The 27,683-nt window shown below is 39.2% G+C and overlaps 1 protein-coding gene across 1 annotated transcript in view; it reads right to left on the minus strand.

The window, feature by feature from the left end:
* Positions 1-27,683, minus strand: part of DCHS2 (dachsous cadherin-related 2) — a 101,235-nt gene that overhangs the window by 34,223 nt on the left and 39,329 nt on the right. Inside the window, exons 2-7 of the mRNA XM_085058554.1 lie at positions 26,047-26,238; positions 19,940-20,171; positions 5,730-5,966; positions 3,397-4,416; positions 1,867-2,045; positions 1,415-1,514 (exon numbers count right to left, since the gene is read on the minus strand). Of these exons, the coding sequence (XP_084914680.1) occupies positions 1,415-1,514; positions 1,867-2,045; positions 3,397-4,416; positions 5,730-5,966; positions 19,940-20,171; positions 26,047-26,238 (1,960 nt within the window). The remainder of the gene's footprint in view (positions 1-1,414; positions 1,515-1,866; positions 2,046-3,396; positions 4,417-5,729; positions 5,967-19,939; positions 20,172-26,046; positions 26,239-27,683) is intronic.

Raw genomic sequence — 27,683 nt, forward strand, 5'->3', positions numbered from 1 at the left:
GAAAATATCTAGTTCCAAGGCTGGGAGGGCTTTTTTAGTGGTTTTTGTGGTTTGGGGTTTTGGGGTTTTTTTGCTGCTGTTTTTATCCTTTTGTTCTTTCCAGAGACGGCTTTTGCAACACCAGTCATACTTTGTGTTGCTAGTCATTTTTACAATTTGAACTCTTACTTACTCCCCTCTGGGGCTCTACAGTGAAGCCAATAAGAAAATCCAATGTGCTGCTCGAAGGAAGGGGATATAGTTAGATACATGAACAGGCAGAGATCACTGAAAAACACTTCCTGCATTGCCTGGCCATCACCCTTCAAACAAAGGGTTGCATACTACTGATTCCCTTTTTCTCAAGGAGGATCTTTTTTGTGCAAAATATTCTTACTCACAATGTAGAAGTCTAAGATATTCTCCAGTTCCCTCTGGAAAAAACAGTCATTTGTATCCAAATTAAGGGAATAATGTTTTCTTGCTCTGATGAAACAGTAAACTCTACGTGCAAATTACCATAGATTACAAATCCTGAACTTAGAAAGTATTTATTACATTAACCTGGTAGAATGGAATGGGTACCAAACAAAAAAGAAATAGTTCTGTTCCTGGTAGCTTTTACTGTTTTGAACCAATAGTGAAGGAAAACAGGAGGAACAGACCTGTTTTCCTGCCTGGTTACAGATAGAGTTCACACTTTTATAAAAGTGTAAGAAATGGTATGCAGCAAAACCAGACATCACATCTATGCCTCTTATCAGTACTAATGTCCCAGTCCCACTCATGTTCTAATTTAGGACTGCTCTGTTATTAATTTCCCTGCAAAGAAAACTGGGTTCTACAGCTTACTACAGAAGTGAGCTACTTACTACATGTAGGAACTACAGGGAAAACTAAAGAGAAGTGTTTTGAAGCAGCCACGCTATGTCAGGTTAACACAGTGCTAAACAAAGGGTGAAACCTGAACTAAAACCCACAAACCTCACTGTTTGCCCAGATTATCTCCTGATCCCTCTGATCCCTGTCTCAGACTGCCACAAACTGTTATTTTAGCAGGAAAATTTTCAATTGGTCATGGGAAAAGGGAGATCATTTTTCCTTTAGGATGTTAAACAACTGACTGAAATATTAAACTGTACAGTACAAGATCATGGCCCTAATCTTTCCTGAGTGCTGTTTGAACACTCTGGCCAGCCACAGAAGCAACTAAATCCCTCAAAAATGGGGCAGAGAGGGAAGGGAAGAAAGGCAGCTGCTTGCACCTCCTTAGATACTTCATAAGACACATGATGGTCCTGATTCCTATTTACAGAGGCACCTTTATTCTAGCAGACACAAAATAAGCATAGAATCTTGAATGCATACGTGGCTTCTCTAAAATTCTACTTATTTTAATGAACCTTTGTGTATGAATAACACTTTAAATTCTTACCTGGTTCTATTGAATATAATACAACACCGTTGTTTCCAGAATCCAAGTCTTTTGCAAAGATGGCAGTAACAAGTGTCCCTGACGGCTGCCCTTCCAAAACCTGTCACCAAGCAGTTTATTAATGATTTGCAATTATACATGGATAAAGCAAGTCTTAAAACAAATCCCTTGCCGTAACACAAGAGTTTAGCTGCTGCCCTATTTTCCATTTCGGTAATATTTACTGAGTGAGCACAACGAGCATTTCAGGAGATGGTTAAAATCAGAGTTCTAGCAACCCTCTGTCGCGGTCCGCATAGATCGCTAACTCAAACCTCCTTAGCAAACCCGGAGGTCGGCAATCAGAGAGCTCCCGCCGCCCCGGTAAACAAGCTGGCACACGCGTTATCCTTGCCCCGGCAGTGTCCCAGGCGGGCGACTCGGGACGCTCGCAACTCCCCGCGCGGCCCCACCTGCCGGCGCAGCAGCGCCCCCTGCGGGAAGCGCGGCGCGTGGTCGTTGCGGTCGCGCAGGGCGATGCGCACGGTGGCGGTGGCGCTGCGCCGGGGATGTCCCGCGTCCGCCGCCAGCACCCGCAGCTCGTGCTGCGCCCGCTCCTCGCGGTCCAGCGCCGCCCAGCTGATGATTTCACCTGAGGGACAAGGAGACGGCAGGGGAAATGGAGTTAGGCGTTTGCTGTATGCTAGCACCCCTCTTATTGCGTGCAATTAAACGCTTAATTTAATGGGAAATAATGATACGTGCCCTCTGATACACCTGACCGCTGGCATGAAAACCTCAGCTTTCCAAACCCCATTCTGTCAGTCACAGCTTTACACGTGTACTTTAGTGCTCTATGACATCTTTCACTGCATGCTGGGTGCCCCAGAGCAAAGGTGTACAACAGTATGAAGAAATGTGCTGACCTGCCAAAGAAATCCATCTGGCCTTCACCACACTTCAGGAGAGATAATACATGAGCACAGAGGTTTAACTGCTGACAAGTGGCCTTTATTAATTATCTGCATTAATCAGAAACCCTCATGTCTCCCATACATTCTGGTAAACCCAGCAAATAAATCTGACCAATCTTCTCCCTATCTGTGCAACCATACCCAATACAGCCATAGATTTGCGGTTGACCAAGGCCTGTCATCCATAATAACCACGTTACTTGCAGATCTTCTTGGTTAACTCTTACCACTCTGTTTGCCTGCACTTCCATAAGCACACTCAAAAGGAACTTGCTTTTATTTTGAGATTCATATGGAGAGATTCTGGGAAAGCCTATTCATTCCCCATGGGGACTGGACATCTGGAAATAGGAACTTGAAACAGCAGACTGTAGCTTGCTATGTATCATTTTGCTAAACTGGATTATTTGCGGTGCCTGTGTCCCTTGAAGGGACCCTTCCTTTAGGGTCTCCATGCTCTAGTCTGTGGTGTTACACTGTGTAGACATAACTCCTATTACTCAAGACATTTGGGATTCACTGCAGAGTACACCCTGTGCCGTGAAAAACATCTCTCAGCCAATTTGACTTCAGGGATGCCATGTACAACATGAACTCTGTTTTGATATAAGTTACAGAAGTGCTCACAAGTATTTTAAATCACTCTGTCTAACTTCATAAGTACCTTTATAGTTACTTATGGCTGATCTGTACTTTTCAACTCTACTTGATCACAGGCAAATAAATTCCTCATATGAATTCCTTAAAACTTCTCCTTTTAATTTGTTGCAGTCGAACACTGAAATGTATGACCAAGAGACCTGAACAAAGTCATGAAAAAAATAAAATCCTAAGGGCTAGCTCATTCTTCATGAAAATGTGTTGGGTTATTTCATGCCCCATATTGTGAAGCTCTGAGTTAAAATATTCATAAATCAACCCGTAAGATTCACAGCAATTCCTGAAAGCTTTATACTTTACTTCCATAGCCTTAGGGAAGGCTGCCTTCCAAAAGCAATATTAGGCAGATTACAAATCATAAAATGCTACCTGTGTTGGAATTCATCTTGAAATACTTTCCATCAGACAAGAGGAAATAGGAAAGCTGTCCATTTCTTCCTGAGTCTTTGTCAACAGCTGTAACAGTGCCAACCACACCACTGGGAATTGGACTTTCCTCAATTTCAAAGAAGTAGCTCTCATGCGTAAACATGGGAGAATGATCATTTTCATCCAGAACATTAACTATTATAGATGTACTTGCATTTTGCCTAAGGTTTTCATCCTCAGATGTGCTGACCAAGGCTCTAAAACTTAGCATCTGTGCACGTTCATAGTTCAAACGTTTCCGAAGATAAATCCAGCCAGTATCAGTGCTGATTCCAAATGCAACAGAATCAGTGCTAGGCTCTAAGGAATATGTCAGATTGGAGGTAACACTATGTGGATCAAGTGAGTGGGCCTGAACCTGAAGGATTTGGGCACCTGGAGAGGTAGCTTCACTGATTTCTACTTGATACACCAAGTTCTGAAAAACCAAAGTGGGGCCCATCTTCTGCTCTTCAATAACCACTGTCAGCATCAGCAAGGAAGTCAGAGGAGGACTTCCACAGTCTTCAGCCACTATGAGTAGAGTATATTCCTGCTGCTTTTCTGCAAACACTGTCCTGGTAAGGTTTACCACTCCAAGACTTGGATCAATGCTAAATGCATTTGACTGCTTGCTTGCAATCCTGTATTTGATTGCCCCATTTAGGCCACTGTCTTTGTCTTCTGCGTGAGCAATGTAGACAGCAGTGCCAGGAAGCTGGGTATGTGAGATAGTGACCTTATCAGATTTGGTGAGAAATACTGGAGGGTTGTCATTAATGTCTGTCACAGATATGTTAACTTGAGTGCTGCTGTAGACTGGAGAGGTACCCAGCTGGGACTGGACAGTGAGCACCACAACAGACTGGGCTTCATGGTCAAGCTGCTTCTTGGTGCGGATAATGCCAAACTGGGGGTCGATAGAGAACTTTCCATGCGGATCACCAGAGCAAATTCTGTAAGAAACCACTTCTAACGAATCTGGAAATGGAAACAACAACAAAAAATGTAGAAAAAAATTAAATATGGAAGTGATAACAAAAATTGGTGAGAACATCTGTGGAGAATACATGCTGTTAAATTCAATGGACTAAATGTAAGCCATACAGATGTTTGACATTCTTGGGCTTTTTATGCTTCCTTCTTCCCATCCCTGGAGCCCTTCAGTAAAATATGAATGTATACAGTTTGTCCACTTCTGCACTATTTGATTTTCATCACACTGGTATTATGAAACTCTATAGAGAAAATCATATAATAGCCTCTTGTTTTCCCTGACCTAAAATACAGAAAAAAACACTCCTATAAATTAGCCTTGCGGGAGCAATTTTCCTACACACAGGCATTCACTATAACAAGGAATGAAACAGGTGGCAGTTCTCTGAAAAAATGTATTAATAAACTTACTGTTCATGGGTGACCATTGTTGGAATATTTATACATCAGATGCTACCTAAAGCACAAGCTGTCTAAAGATTCAGGCTTACTACCAAATCCACCCTGCAAGTGCTATCTCCACCCTGAGGACAGAAAGAGTCCTTCCAGAAAGAAGGAAATGCGAAGACCTGACAAATCAAGCTTGTATGAACCTTGGCATCTACCACTTTTACATTTACAGATCCTTCATTGGGCTGATACATGAACTCTCAGCTCCCACTGCTCTGCATAGGGACCAAATACACACAGCTCCCAGGACAGAGCCTTTAATGACCAAGGACTGTCAGGAGCTAACCCATTTCCCTTTACAAATGATAACAAAACCAGATGGATTAGATATATTTACAAAAGGTCCCATAAACATGCATCTGGACTTCTCCACTTAATTTGAGACAACGTGGGGTTTTGTTTGGTTGGGTGGTTTTGGTTTGGTTTTTGAGGGGTGGTCAGGAGCACTTCTTGCAGATCCTCTGAAACTTCTGAATACTCTCTGATTGTGAGTATCACTCTGAGATTTGCTTTGCATGGCTGATGCTGTAACACGAGTTGGACTGCCACACAAACTTTCACAACATGCTCCCCATCTCCCCATTTACAATTACAGAAAGCCATCAGGAAGAAAATGGAGGCCATTGCCAATCTCCATGGACCACCAAGGAGAGTACCATGAATCTCCAACTGCTCTAAAGAGCATCCTGAAAAACCAGCTGTTGCACCAGTTGCTGCAAATTCTATTTAATGCTTGACAGACTGAATAACATGGAAGTTTAGGGGGAAGAAAAAATCATCTATGGCTATTTCCAGTTAATGGTCACAACGAAAATACAACATAATCTCTGACTGACAATGAGGCTTACTTGGAGGCTCTCTGGCCTTTACAGTGCCAATCACGCTGCCTTCAGGCGCATCTTCTGGAACAGAAAAGGTATACCGGGATCTCTCAAACACAGCAGGAGCCAAAAGAGTCTGGAGGATGTTTACTGTGACAGCTGCATTGCTGGCAGAGGGAATGCCACCCCCATCCCGTGCAGAGACAGTCAGGAAGAGGGCAGCATGTGCCAGGTGGCCAAGAGCTGAGGTCAGGTAAATAATTCCTGGAGGTACACAGAAATAAATTAGCACTTAAGAGAGATGTAAGATAAAATTCAGCAGGCTGTCAAAATGGTATCAACATGTATTGCTGCTCTAAGAGAGGGTCAGGCAATGTGGAAAAAATCAGCACTCCCAATTTAATTTTTGAGAGCCAAGCTCTTTTCAATTATATGGTCTTTACCATTAACAAAGCCACTGAAACACAGCAAGTCCTGTTTCAAAACACAGTGTCCATAATTCTGATTTTAGAAACACAGATTTAGCTAAGTCTTTAACCATGTTAAATTTTACTAGCACTACTAGACTATAGCAATTTGGAAGTGCATTGGGAGTGGAAAAAACGTATTGTTACAAAAGATTAATTTATCTTTGCAAATGGTGAAGTTAGTGTTATTTCAAACAGGCTGTGGAGACATTCTGCTTAAGTAACTTCTGAAATGAAATATCACCACAAATGGAGTCAAAGCCCCAAAATACAAATCTTAGGAGCAGTGGGCTCTGTGGAAAGTATCATCTGCTGTCTGATCACAAGTTTCTGTCAAAATACCTTTTCATAGTGAATTCTAAGGTCCATTGAATTTGCAAGCTGCTAACAATTACATTTCATATAAACTGAAAGAAATCTTTGGGAAAAAAAAGAACAAACCAGTGTTCAGTCCCAAAATATAGCACTTTGGATGTACATACCTCAAGGTAAGCTATTTGTCAAGTTTTTCAGCGTGAAAGTGAAGATGAAAGGGGGAAAAAATGTAGGAAAATATTTCTTAACAATAAGTGCGTTTGACTAAATATACATTAAATGTTAGAATCACAGTGTGCTAAGTAGTAAAGTTGCAGTAAACTCAAGTGATTCAACTAATAGGGACGACCTTTTACATAACAACAGATATTTTTAAGAAATCATCTAGCTTTTTGTAGAAGTAGGTGAAGACACAAAACCTCTGGCAGGTCAGTAAAACCAAACCCTTAAACTCTGAGCCCCCTTTGTAATTTCCTGCCTCTCAAGACAAGTTTAGCAGAGATGATGTTTGCCATTCAAGTTGGTCATTTAGTGGTTAGACAGGGTAAAACTAGAGTTAGCTCAAAGTGTCTTAGGAGAATCAATGCATGATTCAATGAGAATTCATCTTCTCAAAATTTAGGGGGAAGCCACCACACTAATTTTCTCCAATGCATTGTTAAGCAGAATAATGGAAAATACATAAAATCCTTGAAAATATTCAACAGTGCATGCAGTATACTTTCCAAATATACTACTAGGACACTACAATAAACTGTGTCTTGACATGCTTAAAGTGCCTTCAAAGAGTCTTCAGGATCAAGGAAAAGTGCTTTTCACTAACAAATTGCAGTGTGACAAACCACACTAAAAGCATAGCAGTGATACAAATCTCAGGATTCAGGGCTCACTAGTGATCCAACTCCTATGCTATCAACAGATGCAATTCTAAGAAACAACCTTATTTTGGCTTTTTAATTTTTTTTCTTTTGATGGCTGAGTTTTATGATTACTTAAGCAGCTCAATGAAGTAGTCCTTCAAGGAAATAAACTTTTGACATTTCCTGGGGTAATCTGAGCAACAGTAGCTTGAAGGAAAAAGGGGTTTAATATTTTTTCCCCACAGGATAAACATAAACACATGGATTTGTAACATAATTTCTGTCAAATTAATTTAAATCAATCAAATGAACTGTATTGTATTAACTTGACCAACTGGATATTTTTCTATTGACAAGGATAAAAATATCTTGTTCTCATTTTAGATACTTCAAGAGGTATGTGAAGAACTGAAAAACCTCTACAGAAAAGCATCAAACTGAAAATCTTACTGTCAAAGCAGTAACTAAAGACTTCAGAACATCCTTTAGCAAAAGGTGGAACAAACAGTGCTCCACTCCAGGAACTCTGAAGACCTGGTGGAACAGAAATATTTCAGAACCAAAATTCTTTCTCTGCTGACCTAGACACATTGCAGCACTCTCCACTGCCAGTTCAGCTACAGAAAGAAAAAAGAAAATTAATAAAAGATTTTGTTTTCTTTCTTCATGCTTCTGCTGTGTCACAGGGAAAAAGGGGAATGAGCAAGTACATCTCGCCAACTCAGCTCTCTTTTGCAGGACCAGGGACACCATAAGAGCAATGGCAGATTCCAAATAGAAAGTATGTGTTTTCCATATGGTTCCCTCCAACCTCAAAAACTGTAGTATGCAGAAATTTAATAACCCGTTTTTACTTTTAACTGTATACATTCTGTTTCCTTCAGCATTTGTCAGGCTGGGCATTAGCTTTGCATCTGGTGATCTATAATCTATAGAGACATTTGAGATAGCTCTGCAATATGTTGGTGAACACGCCTCATTAGGCTCTATTATGGCACCACATGAGGGAAAGAAGCCGTAGAAGAAAGCAGCATCTGGGATTTCACTTTCTGTATGATTAGGTAAAACAGCAGACTGTGACTAAAATGGACAGTCAGGACTGCTTGGGCCAGAATCAGCTGCCAGCACACCTCAGAGCTGGCTGGCTGGGGGCATTTGATCTGCTGGAGCAGAGTGCAGGAGATGCCCGAGTACTACACTGCAAAGGCAGAAACACAGAGGTAATTGCAAGGAGCAGGAACTGTCAAAGTCACAGGTTCAGTTGTGAAACTCAACAGAGGCATGTCTCACTAAATAGCAGGCTGAAGATGAATCATGATTTTCCTTTCTTCCCCATTCCATAATTAAGACTGGGGCTTATTATTGTTATTACCCCAATCATTTGCAGCATGTAATTCACAGCTTCAGAGACCTTAAAAGACAATTAGGTTGCTGTGGTACAGAATATATTCTTCCATTATGAAAAACAGTTTCTATAAGCACTGACAATGAAAAGGGAATAACAAGACAGCTCCTCTGTGAGGAATGTTTTACCAAAGCTCCCAGCAGGGACCACACAGAGACATGCCTGGGTCCATTTTAAGAAAAGTGCCACCTTTCTTACAGCTTGACTCCCCACATAAATGAATAGTCTTATCTTCTGCCCTTAAAAACATTTAATTCCCATTTTTCAAATTAATATTTATATCACTGCAGTGCTCTGAAGCTTTTACCTCTGGTTAATTCCTTATTTTGCACAAGAGAGAGAGCTGGAATCAATTCTGCTTCACAGGTGAACAATTCTATAATTACACACCAGATGAAGCATTAACATTCAGCCTCATTCCCACCTTGGCAATCTCATTTTCTTGACTAGATCTACATGAGCATAACTGATTATGCCCTTATAAATCAAAAATGTGACATACAGACTGCCTAGTGCCCGGATATGATCTGGATACAGATTTCAGGCAGAACCTGCAATGCTGGATGCATGTTAGCAACTCCCACTGCAGGCTGTAGTTTGGGAACAGCTCTGCTCCAAGGCAGGTTAGCTCAGCACAGCCATTTTGGCTGGAATTTACAGATGTTTTGCTGCAGAACAATCTGTGCTGACAGGCCAGCAGAAATTGTTACAATGGTTTGGAGCACTGAATGTAGGGTGAGAACTAGTAGTACCGAAGGACAAAATCGTTACTGCGAACTCCATCTGCTTTATACTTCCTCACCCACTGCACATGGAGGCATGAACTTCCAAGAAGTCTCACTCTTCACATTGTGTTTATTTGCCCAGAAAGTACAAATACACCTAATAAAGGACAGGGCTCTGTGCCACTCACCATCCTCTGGCAATGACAAAATTTCTCAAGGAATTTTGATGCTCTTATTTTTGTGGAGGTGCACCCTATTCCACAAGTGGGTTAATAAGGTGTTTCTCAACAGTTACAGGCAGGAGACATGAATCCACACATAATGATTCTTTAAAAAAAACTTTTTAAAATTATATTCATGATCCTGTGTTCAGCCCTAATCTTACAGCAGCATACAACACCAAAGTAGGTTCACTCAGCCAAAGAACTTTTTGTATGGGAAGAAATCACACTAGTTAACCCAATAGGATTTCCACACAAATCTCCAGCTGAGCACTTTGAAAATCTGTCTGGTTTTGCACAAGGTTCTCACTCAAGCAAAACAAAAAGCAGCCCTACATTTATAGCCATTTGCAGGTAAACAAAATGTTTTCCACCAGTCAAGCCCTGCAAAGATAAAAATCAGCATGCACTAACTTCAGTAACAAAGTCTGGATTACATAAGTGTGCCTACTTAAATGGCTTCATGTATTTTTATCACCGTTCATAAAATAGAACAGCAATTTTAGAATGCAGAAAGAGGAATAAAATCAATAGTTATCAATAATGTTACTGAAGCCCTTGAAACCAAACACCCCAGCAAACTTTAAATCACGGCAGTATTTCTTCAGCAAATACCCTAGGATGGGCCAGCTGGCATGACCTGACACAGCTCAGACAACAAGCAGATGGCCAGAAGGTCTATATGGTTCATCCCCCCAGTTCACCTTCAAAGCTGGCCCTGGACCTGCTGTTCAATACTGGGCAGGTCAGAGCTGACCCACTGATCTGCCCAGAGCACCCACCCTAGCAGGGCAGCTTCCCAGGGCAGGGATGCATGCACAGCTCTGCTTTTTATGTGTCAGAAAAAACTTCAAGATGACCATAGACAGGGTAATCCTCCAGAAGCTGGATGCAGTTAGGAGGTGTGCATTTTGCATTAACATTAAAACTAGCATTTTTTTAAGGAAGAATGATCGTCTTTCTGATTGACATTTCTATTTAAGTTTATCCAACTCATTGCCTGTGCTCTAACCTTGGCACCGCATACAGGTTCCAGCTTTTACCAGTACTCAAAATGCACCTATTTTAGTGAAGCTGCATGCTTGATGGTAACCATAGCAACACTGCCAAATACACTGAATAGCTGGTTTAATAACTGCCAGGGAAAGGAAGGAATTAATAAGGAATTACACTGTTATTTACAGTCTACCTGCTCCAATATACACAGTTTCAGCTCATACGAAAAGTCTTAAAAAAGCTTAGTTTTGATGGCACACACACTGTTTTGCATTTCAGCAAAGAAGGACTTTTTCAAGTTTGAAAATATTCAGTATTTGACTTTTTTTGCAGTAAATAACTGATTCAACCCATATCAGTCTTCTGGTTACATTTGTACTTTACAGTCTCATACCATTGCACTGGAGATGCTTTCAACACTGACCTCTCTGTAGCAAATTCTTGTGCTAAATTCATAGTTTCCCTCTTCAAAAGAGAAACAGATATAAAATGGCTTAGTGTCTATATAACCAATACTATATAAACACACTGTATTTAATCACAAGAACGTGCTGAGCATGTGAAAGTCTGTTCCAGAGCACTTCATCAGACCCTGACCATGTTGGTAGTCTGCACTACACCAAACCAGTGCTTGGATCTATAAGCCAATATAAGCAGTTTTAACACTGAAGCTGCCCCAGAAGCATGATGCTACTATTTCAAATACTACAGGTTACAGAGAGTTTTAGTGAGCTAAGAAGTATATCAACACACAAAATAGTAATTTCTAATTACAGCAGTTCCATTATTCACAAACGAATATCCACCTGAGCATCACCTTCCAATGCTGAGCAAGAGGGCATGAGTGTTGCACTAAAATGGTTTTGTGTTATCTAGGCTCAGTTTTCTCTAACACAAGTGCTTTTCAGACAAAGTCTTGCAATTCAGGATTCAAACTCTTGTGTCCTTAGAGACTACAGTTTGCCAGTTGAGAAGGTCAGGTGCTGCCTAATGCTCAGGGGAGGTAAAAGAACATGCAAAGCTGGTCTCTTTCAGCCTTCCCATGTGACATCCAACCATGAAAAAACCCACAATTCTGCAACTTGAAGAAGTGAGCTAGAGAACTAGACTTAAAAATATAAGGGGGTGTTTATATTTACATTACCAGCTTTTTGAATCAAATGCTTGGCCTAATTGCTATCCAAACACTACAAAAACTTTAAATTCTCTAGAATTTCTACAACAACCTAAATTACAGGTAGTATTATTAGAGGCATTATTAATATTTAAGTGCTGTCCATGAATGGTTCTAAGTTTACTACAAACCAAATTAGCATGATGGTTGGTTGTTTTGTAGGGAAAAACTTAATTGTATAGCACTTTCTGTAAAAAGTCCTCAGCTGCTGGACAATCCTAAAAAAATGCTTACAAAATCCATGAAAAGTTGCAGACAAAAAAAATTCACAATGCATTTTTCCAATGATTTTGAGAAGCTGAGAGTTTCAAGAAGGCAATTTTTTAGAGCAGTGCTTCTACTTAAAAGTTCTGTTTTATTAAGAAGTTTGATTGCCATAATGAAGGATGATGAATCCCTAAGGAAGAAGTATGCAACAGTAAGAGTCCATCAAAGAAAGGTCTTTGAGGAGAGGACCAGGATTTGGGGTTTTTTGCTTAGTAGAATTCTAATGTCAATACAACAAAAGTACAATGATGCATCATAGGACATAAAAACTAAATATAGGAAAAATATATTACTTTGATGCAGCTTTCTCTATATTGTACTACTACATGTTTAAATAATTATTGCCTAAAAAATCCACAAACAAAAAAAAAAAAACCTAACAAAACAAAACCACCAAAACCCCCCAAAAAGCTAATTTTTCAGTAAAACAGATAAGAGATAGAATTTGCTGTTACAAGGAGATTTCCTTTGTTTCTGCCCTGCTTTATTTCCTTTAGTCTGACCTAACAGTAACTCAGAGCTGTTTGCTGTCTGTCTGCATACAAAGTGAACACTCTCACACAAACACGAGTCCACCCAGAAATCAAAGTATATACCAGCAAGCAGGCAGCACTCTGGCCTGGTGAACTGCTGTACTTTCAAAGACAAAGGCAGAGACTTCCCCACACAATTTGCCTGTCTCCAGCCCTGCCAACAGATCACCTTTGCTTGCTTAGCTTATCAAAGTTTTCCAAAAACATCTTTTTAATCAAAGACCTTTTCAATCAAGCTGCCAGCCCCTAGATCCAAAAATAGCTCAGTGCACAACCTGGTAAGGAACGTGACTGCCATGGTAACCAGGGATTATATTTCTTTGAAGGCACTGTACAAAAAGATATATCAGGACAGATACAGAATGAAGCCTGCTATATGCCAAAGAAGATATATTTGCTGTTCTCATATTAAGAGCATTAAAAAACATTTCAGATGCTCCCCTTCGTTTACATGAAGCAATTTCCTGCTGCACACACTTCCCTGCTACATTCATTCTAGCATTGTACCACAGCTCTCTGCTCTCTTGGTGTGACCTAACACTTTCTTCTTTTCTTTAGGGTAACTGAGAACACAAAGTATTGTAAATACATTCTGTACTCTGAGACCCATACAGTCTCTAGCAAGGAAAAGGGCTGCTTGCCTGAATTTCCCTGTATGAATATTACACTCCTTCTCTCCTCTAAAATGGGAGGTTTGGGCATAGTTTTTTCCTTTTCACAATTTTTTTAATCAGCCCACATCATCTGTGCAACGCCATGTAAGTTTGCTCTTTGTCTCTTCTGGTGGGTTCTTCTGTTTCTGACATTGACTTAAATATGAGAAAGAAGGGTGGGCTATATTATTTCTGTTAATACTTTGTATTTCTTCATTCACAATAATCTCATGTACACAAGTCACCCCACTATTGCATGGTTGAGTTTTTGACACATAGCTTGCAGGAATATTTCTCTTTGTAGGTGGCCTACTCTATTGGATTTTATACATAAAAGAAAGGGATACATACATTAAGACCTAGCAGTATGGATATTTTTTCATGCTGTTCTGCTGCACAACTTTCTTTCAGGGCTAAAATCGGCACCCTTACACTCAATACAGCAGATTTTGTGGGTTTCTAGGACATTTTTTGCATTCTTTATGGTAAATTTCTCATTAGATGAGCTCTTAGAGAAGATAAATGTTCACAAATCACTCAGCTGAGACCACTAGTTTTTCCTTTTTGATTTAACTAAAACAAAATTCTTCAAAGGTGAAAACTTACTGTGCTAAACCAATGTCTGACATAGTCCTCTGATTTGCAGCATTCTGAATATGCTACCAATATCATATGACAGATCAGAAAAAGAGAAATTGAAGAAACTGCAGTTTAAAAAAAGAAGTGGCCTCAAAATGTTCCAAAATAAAACACTCCTAATTTTAAATGTTATTTATGTGAAGCTCTTCATATGTTTAGCAAATGTACTGCATGCTGTAGGAAAATGCCAAAAGTGTTTAAAATAAACTATTTTTTTCCTACATTACTATACAAAAACATCATCAATCATCATAAATATGGCCTTGTTTTCTTTAGAAAGGGTGCATCCCCATTTTACTTTGATGCCTATTACAATCTGCTATACATTAAACATTGTATAATACATAGAGTTAAGCAAAGTTTGGATTTTTCCCTCCATAAAAAGAAATGTTGTATTTCAACATCACTTTTCAACTTGCATTTCAATAAAAAAGTAAAACTTTTGCATGCAATTAAAATTTCCTAAGATGCATGTGTCAAAAAACATTCTATTTTCTTTAATAAAACAAAATTTGTCAGCATCCTTAACTGGAATGAATCTATTCTGAACCAAATCAAAGTTTAATGTAAGTCAGTTTGAGATTAAAATGCATTTACATATGGTTCCACAGCACAGTAATGAAAGTAGTACAGCACTAAAATACATTCTGCCAAAACAAGAAACATATACCAGTGAAGGGACTGCTCTGCACAAGCTCCACACCAAACTCTTCTTCTTGTATCCATTACTAGGCGCTGTTAAAGGGATAAGATGGACTTAAATCTGCCTTTTGTTTAAGTTACTTCCTATATTCTTAAGTTTGCATGATCTTTAGGTGTATTCCTCCTCTTATTCTTCTCCAACAGACTAAGCTCCAAGACTGCTCTACATCTTTCACAGGACATTTTAGTCACACGATGCCCTTTGCTCCTCTCTTAAAAAGAAATCAGAATGCATATTAAAGGGAGCAGATTTTTTAGCAAGTCAGAATTTCCTCAAAAGAAAGTTCACTTTGCAGGAGCTATATTTCTGTGCTGAATTTATTTTTTTAATGTTCAACTACAGGCCAGCTCTTGCAACAAGGCTTGTCTGTACACCTCAATATGTACTTTTTGGTGTAAATAACTAAGAAGGTATTACAACAAAAGGTTGACCCAAGTACCTTCAAGTCAATGGACAGATCTCCAAATATCTCAATGGATTGTGTTTCTGTGGCAAGGGTTTGGCAGTGTGGGGGCTACAGGAGTGCCTTCTGAGGTGCAGACCGTGGTGAGGCAGCTGTCCCTGTGCAGCCCATGGAGGTCCACAGGGAGCAGAGATCCACCCACAGCCCATGGAAGACCCCATAGGGGAACAGATGGATGCCCAAAGAAGGCAGTGACCCCATGGCAAGCCTGCTGGAAATGTGAGTTTTCTGGCAGGACTTGTGAGCCCACAGGAAACCCACACTGCATCATTCTGCTGCTGAAGGACTGCACCCTGCTGGAATGACCTATGCTGGAGCAGAGGAAGAGTGTGAGGAGGAAGGAGCAGCAGAGACAACCTGTGATGAGCTACACAGTCCCCATTCCCCATCCTCCTTTGCTTCAGGGGCAAGAGGAGATAGAGAAAAAACTGGAAGTGAAGTTAAGTGCAGGAAAAGGGAGGGGTGTGGGGGGAAGGGGTTTCATGATGTAGTTTTTATTTCTCATTACCCTCCTCTGATTTGATTGGCAATAAATTAAAGTAATTTCCTCAAATTGAGTCTCCTTTGCTGAGAGATTTCTCCCTGGCCTTTTTTGACCCAGAAGCCTTTTGTCATCATTTTCTTCCCCTGACCAACTGAGCAGGGAAGTAAGAGAATGACTTTGGTGGGCACCTGGCATGCAGCCAAGGTCTATCCACCATGTTCACAGAAACATTCTCAATAAAATACACAGAAGGAAAGTCATACCCTCTGTTTTAAGCGTCTAGTTTAGGTAGGAAACACAGAAACCCAAGCCTAGATATCTCGTAGAGTTGAAAGAAACAGAAGCTAAATTAAATGCTTATACTGCTGTAACACATACTGAAGGAATTATACTTTCTCTACGTCCATTTCATACTAGGTTTAAATAGCAAATACCTTCACAGAAGATAAACCACTGTCTGCTGCCTTTTCTTAGCCTTCATGGAAGTTTTCTCTGCACACAGTGACTGGCTATGGGATTTGTTCTAAGACTATGAACAGACCATTTACCTGAAGACTGACACATGAAGTCACACTGGTCCAGAATAATTTTCAAGGACTATTATTAACTTCATTGGTTTGAAACAGCTTCCCTGAAACAGAGCTATAGTAAGATGATAACCATCTTTTTATCCATCTCTCAAAAAGAGCATCACTAAGATCAATGGAAAAATTAATTACATGCCGTTGGGTGAAGGAAAGTATTAATGCTGGTAACATAATGAAAGTTTACAAATTCAGTTGTTAATCCTAAAACCTTAAAGTTAAGCACTGCATAGGTTTTCTGCCACACTTATAATTGCATCTTGTGACTTACATTTTTAATTACCAGCTCAGCCATAACTATAAATACACTCTCTTTCAGATAGCTTGTTAGGTAACAATGGGAAAATAAACAAACATAGCTCAAACAGTTTCTTAGCCAGAAGAGCTCTTCAACTTGCTCTGTTCTAATCAATTCACGAGTACTGCTCATAGATCATGCATGGATCAGATATCTACAAAAGGCAACATAATGAAGCCAAGATGTTGTTTACACCAACACTGGAAACAAATGATAGCAAGAGTCACGAACCAGCAGAGGAGCTGGTTTATAGTTTCCTATCCATACATTTTTCTAGTTACACAGTTCTTAAAGTGGTTTTTCTTGTGGACAGTCTACCATCAATCAAATGAAAAACACTTCAACTTTTTCACAAATGGAAACACAATAAATGTTATTTATGAGTACGAGAGCATATCGCAAACAATAAACACAGAGTCTAAAAGCTAAAAGAGCAAACAAATATAACTAATAAAATCTTGTTTAGAATTCAGAAAAAATTTCACTAGAATGTTTATCTGGTCAATGAAAAGATGTTCCTTCCCACTCCCACTGAATTCATCTATTTACAACATCCACATGTCACAGTCCTGGAAACAAAAGATGGAGCCCCTTCAAAGTGCCTGGATGTGCCTTGACCAAATAATATCTATGTATCAAAAGCAGTATTGTTATATTCTGTACAGTCAGGAGTTGACCAGCTGGTAGGATGTTGTGAACACAGCTCATTGAAAAGTTAAGAGCTGTAACAAAGCAAGAGCCAGAAGCAAGCCACTGCAGTGAAGAATTCACGTTTCAATTGTTATTTTACTGTTTTATCCATTTCTCTTCCAAAAATTTAAAAGTCAATTTTTAGTGTGTATTCTAAGTGCAGCATTCAAGAAGTATCCCTGAACAAAATTACAGTGAGATAAAGTTTCAAATCCAGATGCAATATAGACGCCATAGAACAGAAATTACCTATGACAGGGAGAACAGCATCATCTTGCATATGATTTTAATGTATCATAGAGGAATGTGACAAACCATTAGATACTAATTATTTTAAATCTCATAATACTGAAATACATATAGTATTAAGGGCTGTAATGAAAATAGTAAGTCAAAATTACTAATGCACTGTTTGTCTTCTCTCCTTTCTAAATGCTTTACCAGTGAGAAAAATTAGTAATTTTTAAAAATAGAACTTATCAAGTAGGCAAATCCACAGAATATTCCAACACCATCACTGTCCCTCTTTTTAGGCCCTCTAATAATGAGGAGAGCAGATAAAACAGAATATGCCATACTGTAAACTGGAAAAACTGCAGAACACATCAGTAATTGATTGCTCATCCATAAGATCAGAAAAACAGAGACCAAATTGTATTATCATCTCATTTGGCTTTCTGGTTTGAGCATCCATCTCCTGGCGAATGCCTATTTCTGCACCTACTTTTCCACTGCCCTCTGTTCACAAAATGCAGCCCACATAACTAGATGAAATCCCTCACATAACCTTCAGAGAGGCACAGCTAAATTAGGCCATATATCAGAGCATATGAAGATAGCTTTAGCACAATGAACACTGGAAAATGTCACTGTTATAACAAGAGGTAAGGAGGAAGAGCTCAAAATCTCTGTGCCCTAACAGTGACCCACTTGTTTAATCTCTCTCTGCATACTGCACAGGTTTTGCAGCTATGAAATCCACAAAGATTGCAAAACTTCTGTGTGACAAATTGGCTGTTTTAATGTTTTGGGGGTTTTTTTGTTTATAATGTTTATTTTTCCTAGGAGTTTAAAAATCATTCTGCTCACCAGTGACTGAGCATAGGCACTATTGTCAGTAGATGTGGAAGAATATAAAAGGAAAAAGTGTATTCAGAAAAAAAAGCCCCACAGCATTAATATTAATAAGTTAAAATTAGACACAGTCTGACCTTGTGAATTACCCAGGAGATCTGATTAAGTGCAATCAGATTCCAAGCACTATAATGCTGGGAACAGTGTCTGACCTAAGTGCTTTTCTCATCATGAAATGTCAGCAATAATGACCTCAAGCAACTTCACCCTGAATTTGGTCTGCCTTTGATAAAATACCATGATAGATCCACGAGGTAATAGTAACTTACAAGCTTATAGAGTCTTCATCATTAAGCATGACATTTTTCCTATACAAAGTGCCAAACTGGAAAGAGAGGCCAAAAGGTCACAATCCAAGGAAGAAGCCTTTCAAAAGGCTTTCTTTCAGCAGAGCAAAGCCAGCGCTGCTAATGTGATCCACAGGGGCTCTCTTCAACAAGCCTGATGGGACAGTTTTAAAATGATCAGTTAAATGGCTGTGGAGATTCAGCTTCCTAATTATTGACTGACCTATGTATTTTTGACATCAGTTATGCCCCAGAGAACCTGATTTGACAGGTAGTTAAAAAGTCCACAGTTAAATAAATTCTGAAATAGCCAAGACAAGCAGACTGACTTCCTAAGAAGATTAGTTTCTTCTGTTCAACAGAACATTTTGGGAACTGCGTAAAAACAGACACCATTTTGAAAGAACAGAACACACATGTACCAAAATCCAAAAATATCTTAAAACATATAAAATAATCTGTGCCATGACCATCCATTGATCAGGATACATTCATATGCCAGAGTTGGCCCTCAAGAAAAATGGCAATTTCAGTTCAGTCAACCACTCACTCAAAGGCACCGTGGACATTTGTAGATGCAATGCTCATGCTCTCTTCAGCTGATGTTGACAACTATTTTAAGGTCAGAAACCTAACTAACAGAGGCTGTTTTGTAGCAATGGGAAGAGTAATTCAACCTGGGAGATTCAACCTGTCTTTGAAAAAAATTCACACAGGTTTGCTTCTGCCCTAATTGTTTTTTCCTGCTCTTCATCACTCCTTCATTGAAGCTCTCTCCAGAAGCCTGAAGGATGAGGTGTCACATCAGAAAGTAAAAGGCAGAAAAAGACATTTACAAAGCTAAACATTGAGTCAAACAGGGAGGCAAATATGCCTTGTAGACGGGGCAGATTAAAGACTTATCCTAGCATAGTACAGAGGAAGATTAAAACAGAAACAGAGGGATGAAATGGCAGCATAAGCATCTTTAAGGGTCTTTTATGGCTTTTCAAGAGTAAGGCCTAAGCATTTCAGAAGTTCAGACATTTTTGTAACAAAAATAATGTTTTGATTATTCCTTACAATGATGAATAGATTTAGGGCTTAAAATAGTGAGTAAGTGGCATGCTGCTTGTCCTTCATTGTACTGGCATGAACTATATTTTCCATTCTTCTGCTTATTCCAGTGAATGAGAAGGTTTCATGTTAAACGTAAATCCTCCACCTTCCTCTAGAATTACTTTCCATCAGAATCTGAGTTTCACTTGTATGACATGACTCCAAATATAAAAATTATCATCAAGGAAAATATACACCATTTATAATTATCACCTTTCTGAATCATAGACTCATACAGTACCTGTGGATGGATCCACTGTGAAAAAAGAAGAAAATTCTCCTGGGACCAGTTCATATGTGACAACACCAAATATTCCTGAATCTCTGTCTGTGGCAACAACATTGATAATTTCTGTTCCTGGCTGTGTGTGACTGCTGATACTTGTCACATAGTTGTCTTGTTCAAAAACAGGTTGATTGTCATTAATATCTTCTATCTCAATGCGAACAAAAGCTTGGGCACTCAGACCACCCTGTTGGATAAATAAGAAACAAACCAAAAAACAAGGTCAATTTTTAAAATAGGATGGTGCACAACAGGCTTCAGTCCATCATTAGGAAATGGAACATGATGCAACAATACTGATCAATGAAAATGTCCATTAAAAGCAACTTACAGTATTTGCAAGACCCCAAAACATTGCACATAAGCAAGCTATGTACTCAGCACAACACCAATGGGGTGATCAAGTACATAAAGAAACTCAGCTTCTCAACAATGGTGAGGCCTGAACATGAAGTCAGTTTTGTTAATGCTAACGAGTACTACACATGTCAAAACCTTGCTAGTCCAACCTCACATGCTTCTGCTGACATCACCAACACCCCACTTATTCCTTCACAGATAAAAGTCAGGGCTTTATGCCCCTCAGGTGTCTGTGGCACTCCAGTAAATCAGAAAAAATTTCTCTCTATGATTCTTTCAGATGTAAAAGGATGAGCATCATAACAGTGAATATGAGGCCTTTTCAACCAGGGACACAGACTAAGAGCAGAGCAGGACAGCCAAAAGCTGACCTGGCAGGCAGCTGCCTGCAAGACTTCTCCTTAATTTACCAACAGATGCCCAACAAAAGCTCAGTAAAACACCACATGGGCAGCCATGGGGCCACATTTAGCCTTGCTCTGGAGTGACACTGGAGAAGAAAGGAGCAACTGCAAGCTAGCTTATCAGAGTGTACGACAGGAAAGTACTCACTTGCTATGACAAAGCACTGAATTTTGTGACACTCTTTAAAAAAGACAGCTCTATGGGTGCTGAAGTGTAGACCCCACAGGCACCTGAGTGAAATTAACAGCAATTTACTTCTCAGAGGCACTACCTCATACCTCCATGAGTTTGGAGGGGTTCATATTTCCAAGACTATTTTCCAGCCATAGGAAGCACAAGTATTTTTATGACAAAGCAGGTCCATTGTGGCAGAGCTATAGTGAATGCTGGGGCACTGGCATGTTCAGAGGCACAAAGCAGTACAGGTATGGACAGTCTGCACATGCTTTATGCAGTATATTAAGATACAGATGGAGGAAGAATCCTGAGCTCTTCAAAGTCACACTGAGCGTGCTGTTCTTGTAGCAGTCACTTACAGAAACTGCTGACACAGATCAGATGGTCATGCATACACATGACAAACTATGCTGAGCTAGCCCAAACTTAATTTTGCAGTCACAGTAGCTATGATACAAAGAAAACCAAATCAACCCAAAACCAACTATGTTTCCTGTTTCTGCAATCTAATTGTTCACATCAATTATTTTTAAGCCTGACCTTCATGAAACTATCCAATGATTCAGACTAGATAAAACTACTTTAGACTTATCTTGTATAACATTCTCCCACAAAATTATTTTTGAGGGTTTGCTTAGTATGCCCACTGGTTCAGACTTATTTTTGGACAAAAAGATACTATCAGCATTTGCTTCCATATTTTCACAGTGATTTTTGCTTTGTCCTGGTTTTGTTTTTAACTTCTGTGTTGTATTGTTACCTCTGTTGGGTGGCAGTGACATTCCCATGAAGGCTCAGGTATGTGAGTCCACTGCCAACCCTCCCACTTCAGGGCAAGCCCCTTCCCAGTGCCTTGATTTCCATGGTAAGGAAATCCCTGCAAAGGAGCTAAAAGGGAGGGAATGTGCTCTGCTCACTGTCACAAGATGCTCTGCAGCTCCACAGCTTTCAGGTACTTTAGAACAGAAATCAGAAATATTTTTAAGGGAAGAGGGCCAGGAAAGAAGTGAGGTCAAGAATAAAAAGTGTCTAAAAAGGATGGCTGGAACAGCATGAAATCAAACTCACTAGAGCTTGTGTTAAACTGTTTCTTTCAAATTTAATTATTGCTAAACAGACATGAAAAAATCCCAAACCCCACCCTTCAGCCAATTTGTGTTTATGCTGTGGAGTTATATACAGATTGCAATGCCTCTTGAAATTGATTAACTGTAAGTCTATGGGGAAGCCTATTCTCTCAGAAGATAAACCCAATTTTATGATGAAGACAGAACTTTCTTTTCCTGAAGGAGCAGTGTATACCTTCACATGTCAAGTATGACATCTGCTTATGATATTAACTGGTTATGGCCCAATTCTTGCTCTGACAGCTGAAAATAAGTATCTCAACTGAGAAGGAACAAAAAGTCCTTCTGTTTCTAATGATGTGGATATACTTCATGTACTCAGAAGCAAGCAAAACACAGATCTTCCAAAATATGAAGGCTGACTGAAATGAGTCTATAGATGACAGAAAATTACATTTGTCAAAACACATTAACAGGCAACAGAAAGCCACAGTTGTTCATTTTAAAATCCCTTATCTCAGATGTTCAAGTGTTTTTGACTACTTTTGTACTCTCTGATGCAACAAAAAGTCACAATTACAATGATTTCTCTGTCAGCGCTGTGAGAAGTCCAGAGCCTTTTTGTCCCCTGTGGAAGAAAAAGGGGCCATGGGAAACAACCATCAAGTCAAAATAACAATTAATGTTCTCTTTTCTTCAGGAGGACCAAATTTGTGTGAATATCTAAAGCTATTAGTACACCTCTCTATTAAGCCTTTAAAAAAAAAAAATATTACCCTGCCTTTGGCAGGGGAAGCTCTTTGTCTTCATAAGTAGAAATTACGCTATTTTGAGTAGCTGTATTTCTTCATTTTGGTGCTGTAAAATGCTTAAAACTCCATCAAGATTTTCATCACAGCCTCCAAAGTTTTTGGTCCATGATGAACCATGCTGTCAAATTTTTGTTCCAAACTGAATTGTTAGATACAGAATCTCTTGACATAAAGACTTTTTTTCTGTAAACCTAAAGGATATGTTGTCTTGAAGTTGTAATGCTGTAAAAGTGGAGAGATGTCTCCAATTATTTCAAAAGCCTTAAAGTTCTCAGAAGTTTTGCCTGTGAGTGTCAAGTGTTTATATCTAGGTTTCAATTGCTCCAGTGTAAAAGACTAAGAAAATTGGATAGGCAGGGTGGATTACCGAAAAAGCAAGAGACAAAATATCTTTCTATGCAGAAAGGCAGAAAGAGAGTCACTAACACACCTGCTGTGTACTGAACCTTTAGCAGTGATGATGTAGCAGCTGAAAAACTGAGGACCTACCATTTAATTTAAAAGATACATCTTTTCTTAATTAGTGAGAGTGCTCCCACAGCTCTCACAGGATGTTTATTTAACACCAGTTTAACAGAAGCTGTTTTCCACCTGCCTCTCCACGGGCTCTTGTGTGCAATTTAAGTTCACTCCTTACATTTTCTGCACAATGTCATAAAATACATGACTGACAAGCTCCAAAGCCATGTAATGGAGTAGCCAGGAACAGGTGGAGGAAACTGATAGCTTTGCTGTAAGATAAACTGCACACCACCTGGAAAATACTTGCTTTTCCTCCTCATTTCTAATTAACTGTGCTATTTTCTTTCCTTTTCATCTCTCTCCCCCCTTTTGTCACAAGTGACCCTTCATTCTTCCTCTCTTTTCTGTACACATTTCTCCCCTGATCACAGACTCTACTTTAAGCCCCATACCTAGCATCTTTAATACATCAAAATCAGCAGCAGAATGTCAGGAAATAAAATAAATCTCTTACTACAATTCTGCTTTAAAGGTGGAGAGTTGGTCAACACAAGTTCAGGTGCACTGAAAATTTTGAAAAGCTGATATTGAATTTAGGTCCTTTAGTATTTAGGTGTCAGGTGTCAGGCAAACTTCTAGAAGATAAATCAATGGGATCTACAAAGTGCTGACTTCCAGTAAAAAGATCAAGCCTTGCCTGTCACAAACAAGGCAATCAAAAACTGAACCTTTCTCCCCATTATTGAACTTCTCAAAACACAAGGTCCCCTAAATTGAGAAAAGTGATAGAGCAATTTAAAAATTAAATACCCCATAGTTTCAATGCATTGGCTACTTAAATTGAGGTAAAAAAATAAGGAATCAAGTTTTTTTCATACAAACATACTTTCTTTCAGATTTTCAAAATAATCTGCTGTACCAGACTATCTTAGAAACTTTTCAAAATTTCTCTGCTATTGTCCAGCTCTCACATAACCTTTATTAATGCCTAATCTTGATATTCCAGATATGTGTATGTGTTCTTTACATTTATACAGCATCACAACAAGTGAATGAGAGGAAAAATGAAATTATGAAGTATAGCAGAATACACAGTTTCCTGCTTTTATACATTGCAATAGAGTCTGCTTTACTCTTCAAGGTTTGGATAGCTGTACTCAAGTATAAATTTTGAAGATAGAAATCACATACCCACAAAATTCCAAAATGGTCACATAGAACTACCTCTGCTATAAAAATTACAGGCACTGTCCTGGAAAAACCCACCCATACATTCTTATATTAAAATCAAAGAATGGTTTGAATGGGAAGGGACCTTTCAAAGGTCATCCAGTCCAACACTCCTGCAATGAGCAGGGTCAAGTTACCAGACATTCAAATAAGATGAGTATGCTAAGATGAGGCAGCTAAAAGCAATATTAATAAAAGAGTATTTCTGTAGGCTATGAAATAAACACTGAAATGTGACAGCTAAAGAAAAAAAAACCAGACTAATTGCTTAACTATTACACATATATCTGAATTCAACTGAATAGATACACCCGCAACTGCTATACTCTCAAAATGAAATAATTAATACCAACCATCAACTGCAGCTCTTTAAGGTCATCTACTCATGAATATGGAACTCATAGTTCACCAAGCTTCTTCAGTGTATTATAAAAATAATTACAGGCATTTTAATGGAAAATACAGTATTCTAGCATGACTGCATTTTTAAAAAGTTTTATTACATACACTTATGGCATTATCTTAGATGCAAGTTTAATATTCAGTGTAAGAAATAAAGACTGCATAGCCTGAAATAACTGAATTTCAGTGTTTTTCAGCACAAATTGTACTGCAAAATGTGACCTGAATAACATTTTGAAAAGTGACTTTATGTTAATTTTAACACGTGAAGACAACTGATAACCTTTTTCTTCAGCTTCTTCACAATTCATTATTAAGCTGAAGAAAGCAAAGACAAGTACAGATGGGGCCTCACATTGCAAATCACCTCAGATTGCAAATCACCATGCAAATTGTAAAATGAGTATTTTCTCATTAAAATAATCAAAGTAATAATTTTCCTCCAGTATTTTTCTGGAGCTTACTACCAAAATTTTCTGGTACTACATGGCATCAGGCAGGCAAGGTGTCCAGTCCCAGATACCTTATATGTTCCCACCACAGCAAGTGCCTCCTCACCTCCTTGCCAGAGATGTGCAATGGACTATTTCAGGCACATACAACTACCCTGCCCTTGCTGTACCATGACTACACACTGCCAAGCACCAGATCTTGTCAAGTGGGAAAACTTTCAGATGTGCAGCTGCAGGGAGGCTGCACCCAGCCACAGCAGCTGCAGTAGAATCTGCCAGGTAGAAGGGACAAGGAATTTATCCAGAAAAGTCATTGTCACCCACAGCAGCCATGCAGGTCTGGTGCATGATGCTGTTTTACTACTGCTTCAGTAATCTTGAAAGCAGGGCGCAGAAGTAACTTGGAGTCCATTGGTTTCAGCAGGAGGAGGAAAATCAGGAAGGACTAATACATCCTAGAAACACTTTTCCAAATCTTATTTAGGAGCCATTGGGGATTTTACAGCCAATTTTATTAATCTGGGTAAAAATCCACAGTTCATGAATGTAATTTTCTGCTCTCTTTAAGGAGAAGATGTTTTATTCAAATCCATGCAATTTTTACATAGTCATTACATTCTCATTTAAAAGTATACAGGAGATCCACATTTACAAGTGCATTCACAAATCTGGCAGTAGAGAAAGGCAAAACTTACCCCATCTGTAGCTTTTACTAAGAGATCATAAGTGGTTGGATCTCCTTCTCTGTCAATGTCTTGAGACACAAAGATCTGACCAGTGCGTGGGTCAATCTGGAAAGCTTTGGATTTTTCATAAAAATTAAATCCATCATAAAGAGAATACTCAATTTCTCCAAACTGGTCAGCATCTGCATCTGTTGCTTTGACCTGCAGTGAGACAACAGAGAAAAATGAAGCCAGTGAAACTATTACTCATTAAAACAAAGTGTCTGTGATTTTTGAACCTGTTTGTGTTGTAAAAGCAAATGTGTATACACACAATAAATACAAGCATGTTCTGCTACCTAAGCTGGCTGTCTGCAGTTTGTAAAGTATCTTAGGTACTGACAGTGCAATTATTGTATGACAGTTCCATTAGACCTGTCTGTAACATTACTTGTGGGTCTGTCCATAATTTTCTCAATCTTCTTCCTTTCCCACAACCAGAAAAGCCATGCTCATTAAGCCATGTCACTAGGCTGTACCTTAAGCTACTTCACCTTTTTGCTATTTTTACCAGTGGAGGTAGGTCTGATGACAACCATGTCACATGTAGATCAGAAAAGTGCTGCAGGACATCATCACCTAATGTATTTTATAAAAGACCCCCCCAGATCTTAATTTCATTTTCATTTTAAAGAGGGCTTGATGGCACTCATGCTTTCTGACCCACAGATGGGTTGATTTTAAATGTATTTGATAAACAGAAAAGTTTTGTACATTGCACCTTCAATTTTATTGCCCCAAGATCTTTGATAACAAGGGTTTTGTGCTGAGTTTGGCTCTTCTCTGGCATGTTCCACTGTAAAAGTTTTTCATCTAAATTTAGAAACATTTTGGCAGAAAATAATTTATAAAAATATATATACATTAAGAAATCCAGTATTTTCAGTTCTCTAATTTGTCATTATTTGAGATACGTAAAGAATCCCTCCTTTTCTACTTATTCTCTGAAAGCAATAAATTCTGTGGTTTTTTCCATCAGCCTGTCTGTACAAGCACAACACCTGAAGACCTTTTCAGAGCTTTGGAAACTTTGGTATCACAAATCCCAAGTTAGAATTGGTGGGAGCTCACAAAGGCCTGTGCCAGCCATTTCTGGCACCTGACACAGGTTGATAGGGTGAGACCCACAACCATCAACCCCAGACAGGGCAAAGGTGGAGATCTGCACCTGACTGCCTGCCTGGAAAACCATCTGGCACAGTTTTAGGTAGAGTTTCAAAAAAACCAGGGCCAAGCCAGGGAGTATTCCTAGAAGGAAGTTTGGATTAGGTCATCCTGCTTGGGTGATATAAAGTAATTTAGCTGCATGGACACAAGCTGTGCCAGGTCATTTGGCCCTGGGACACAGAACAGCCTTTGGCTGCTGCTCCTATTAGAACAAATGTGACAATAAAGACCAGTTGGTGCCTTCAGCACAAGCTCACTTCTTTGCCCACAGAGGAATTCTTTTGGCACTGAGATACTTAACTGGGACTGAATTAAAACCAAATGAACAAAACATGCCTTGGGAAAGCTGAAAAGCATGGAAGTGGGGAAAGGGAAACCACATAAAAAGTGCTAATTCAAGTTATAACACTAAAACTTACTCTAAACAAGTTACATCAATC

Source organism: Lichenostomus cassidix, chromosome 4, assembly GCF_008360975.1.
Source record: "Lichenostomus cassidix isolate B80296 chromosome 4, HeHo_3.0, whole genome shotgun sequence".
Classification (NCBI taxonomy): domain Eukaryota; kingdom Metazoa; phylum Chordata; class Aves; order Passeriformes; family Meliphagidae; genus Lichenostomus; species Lichenostomus cassidix.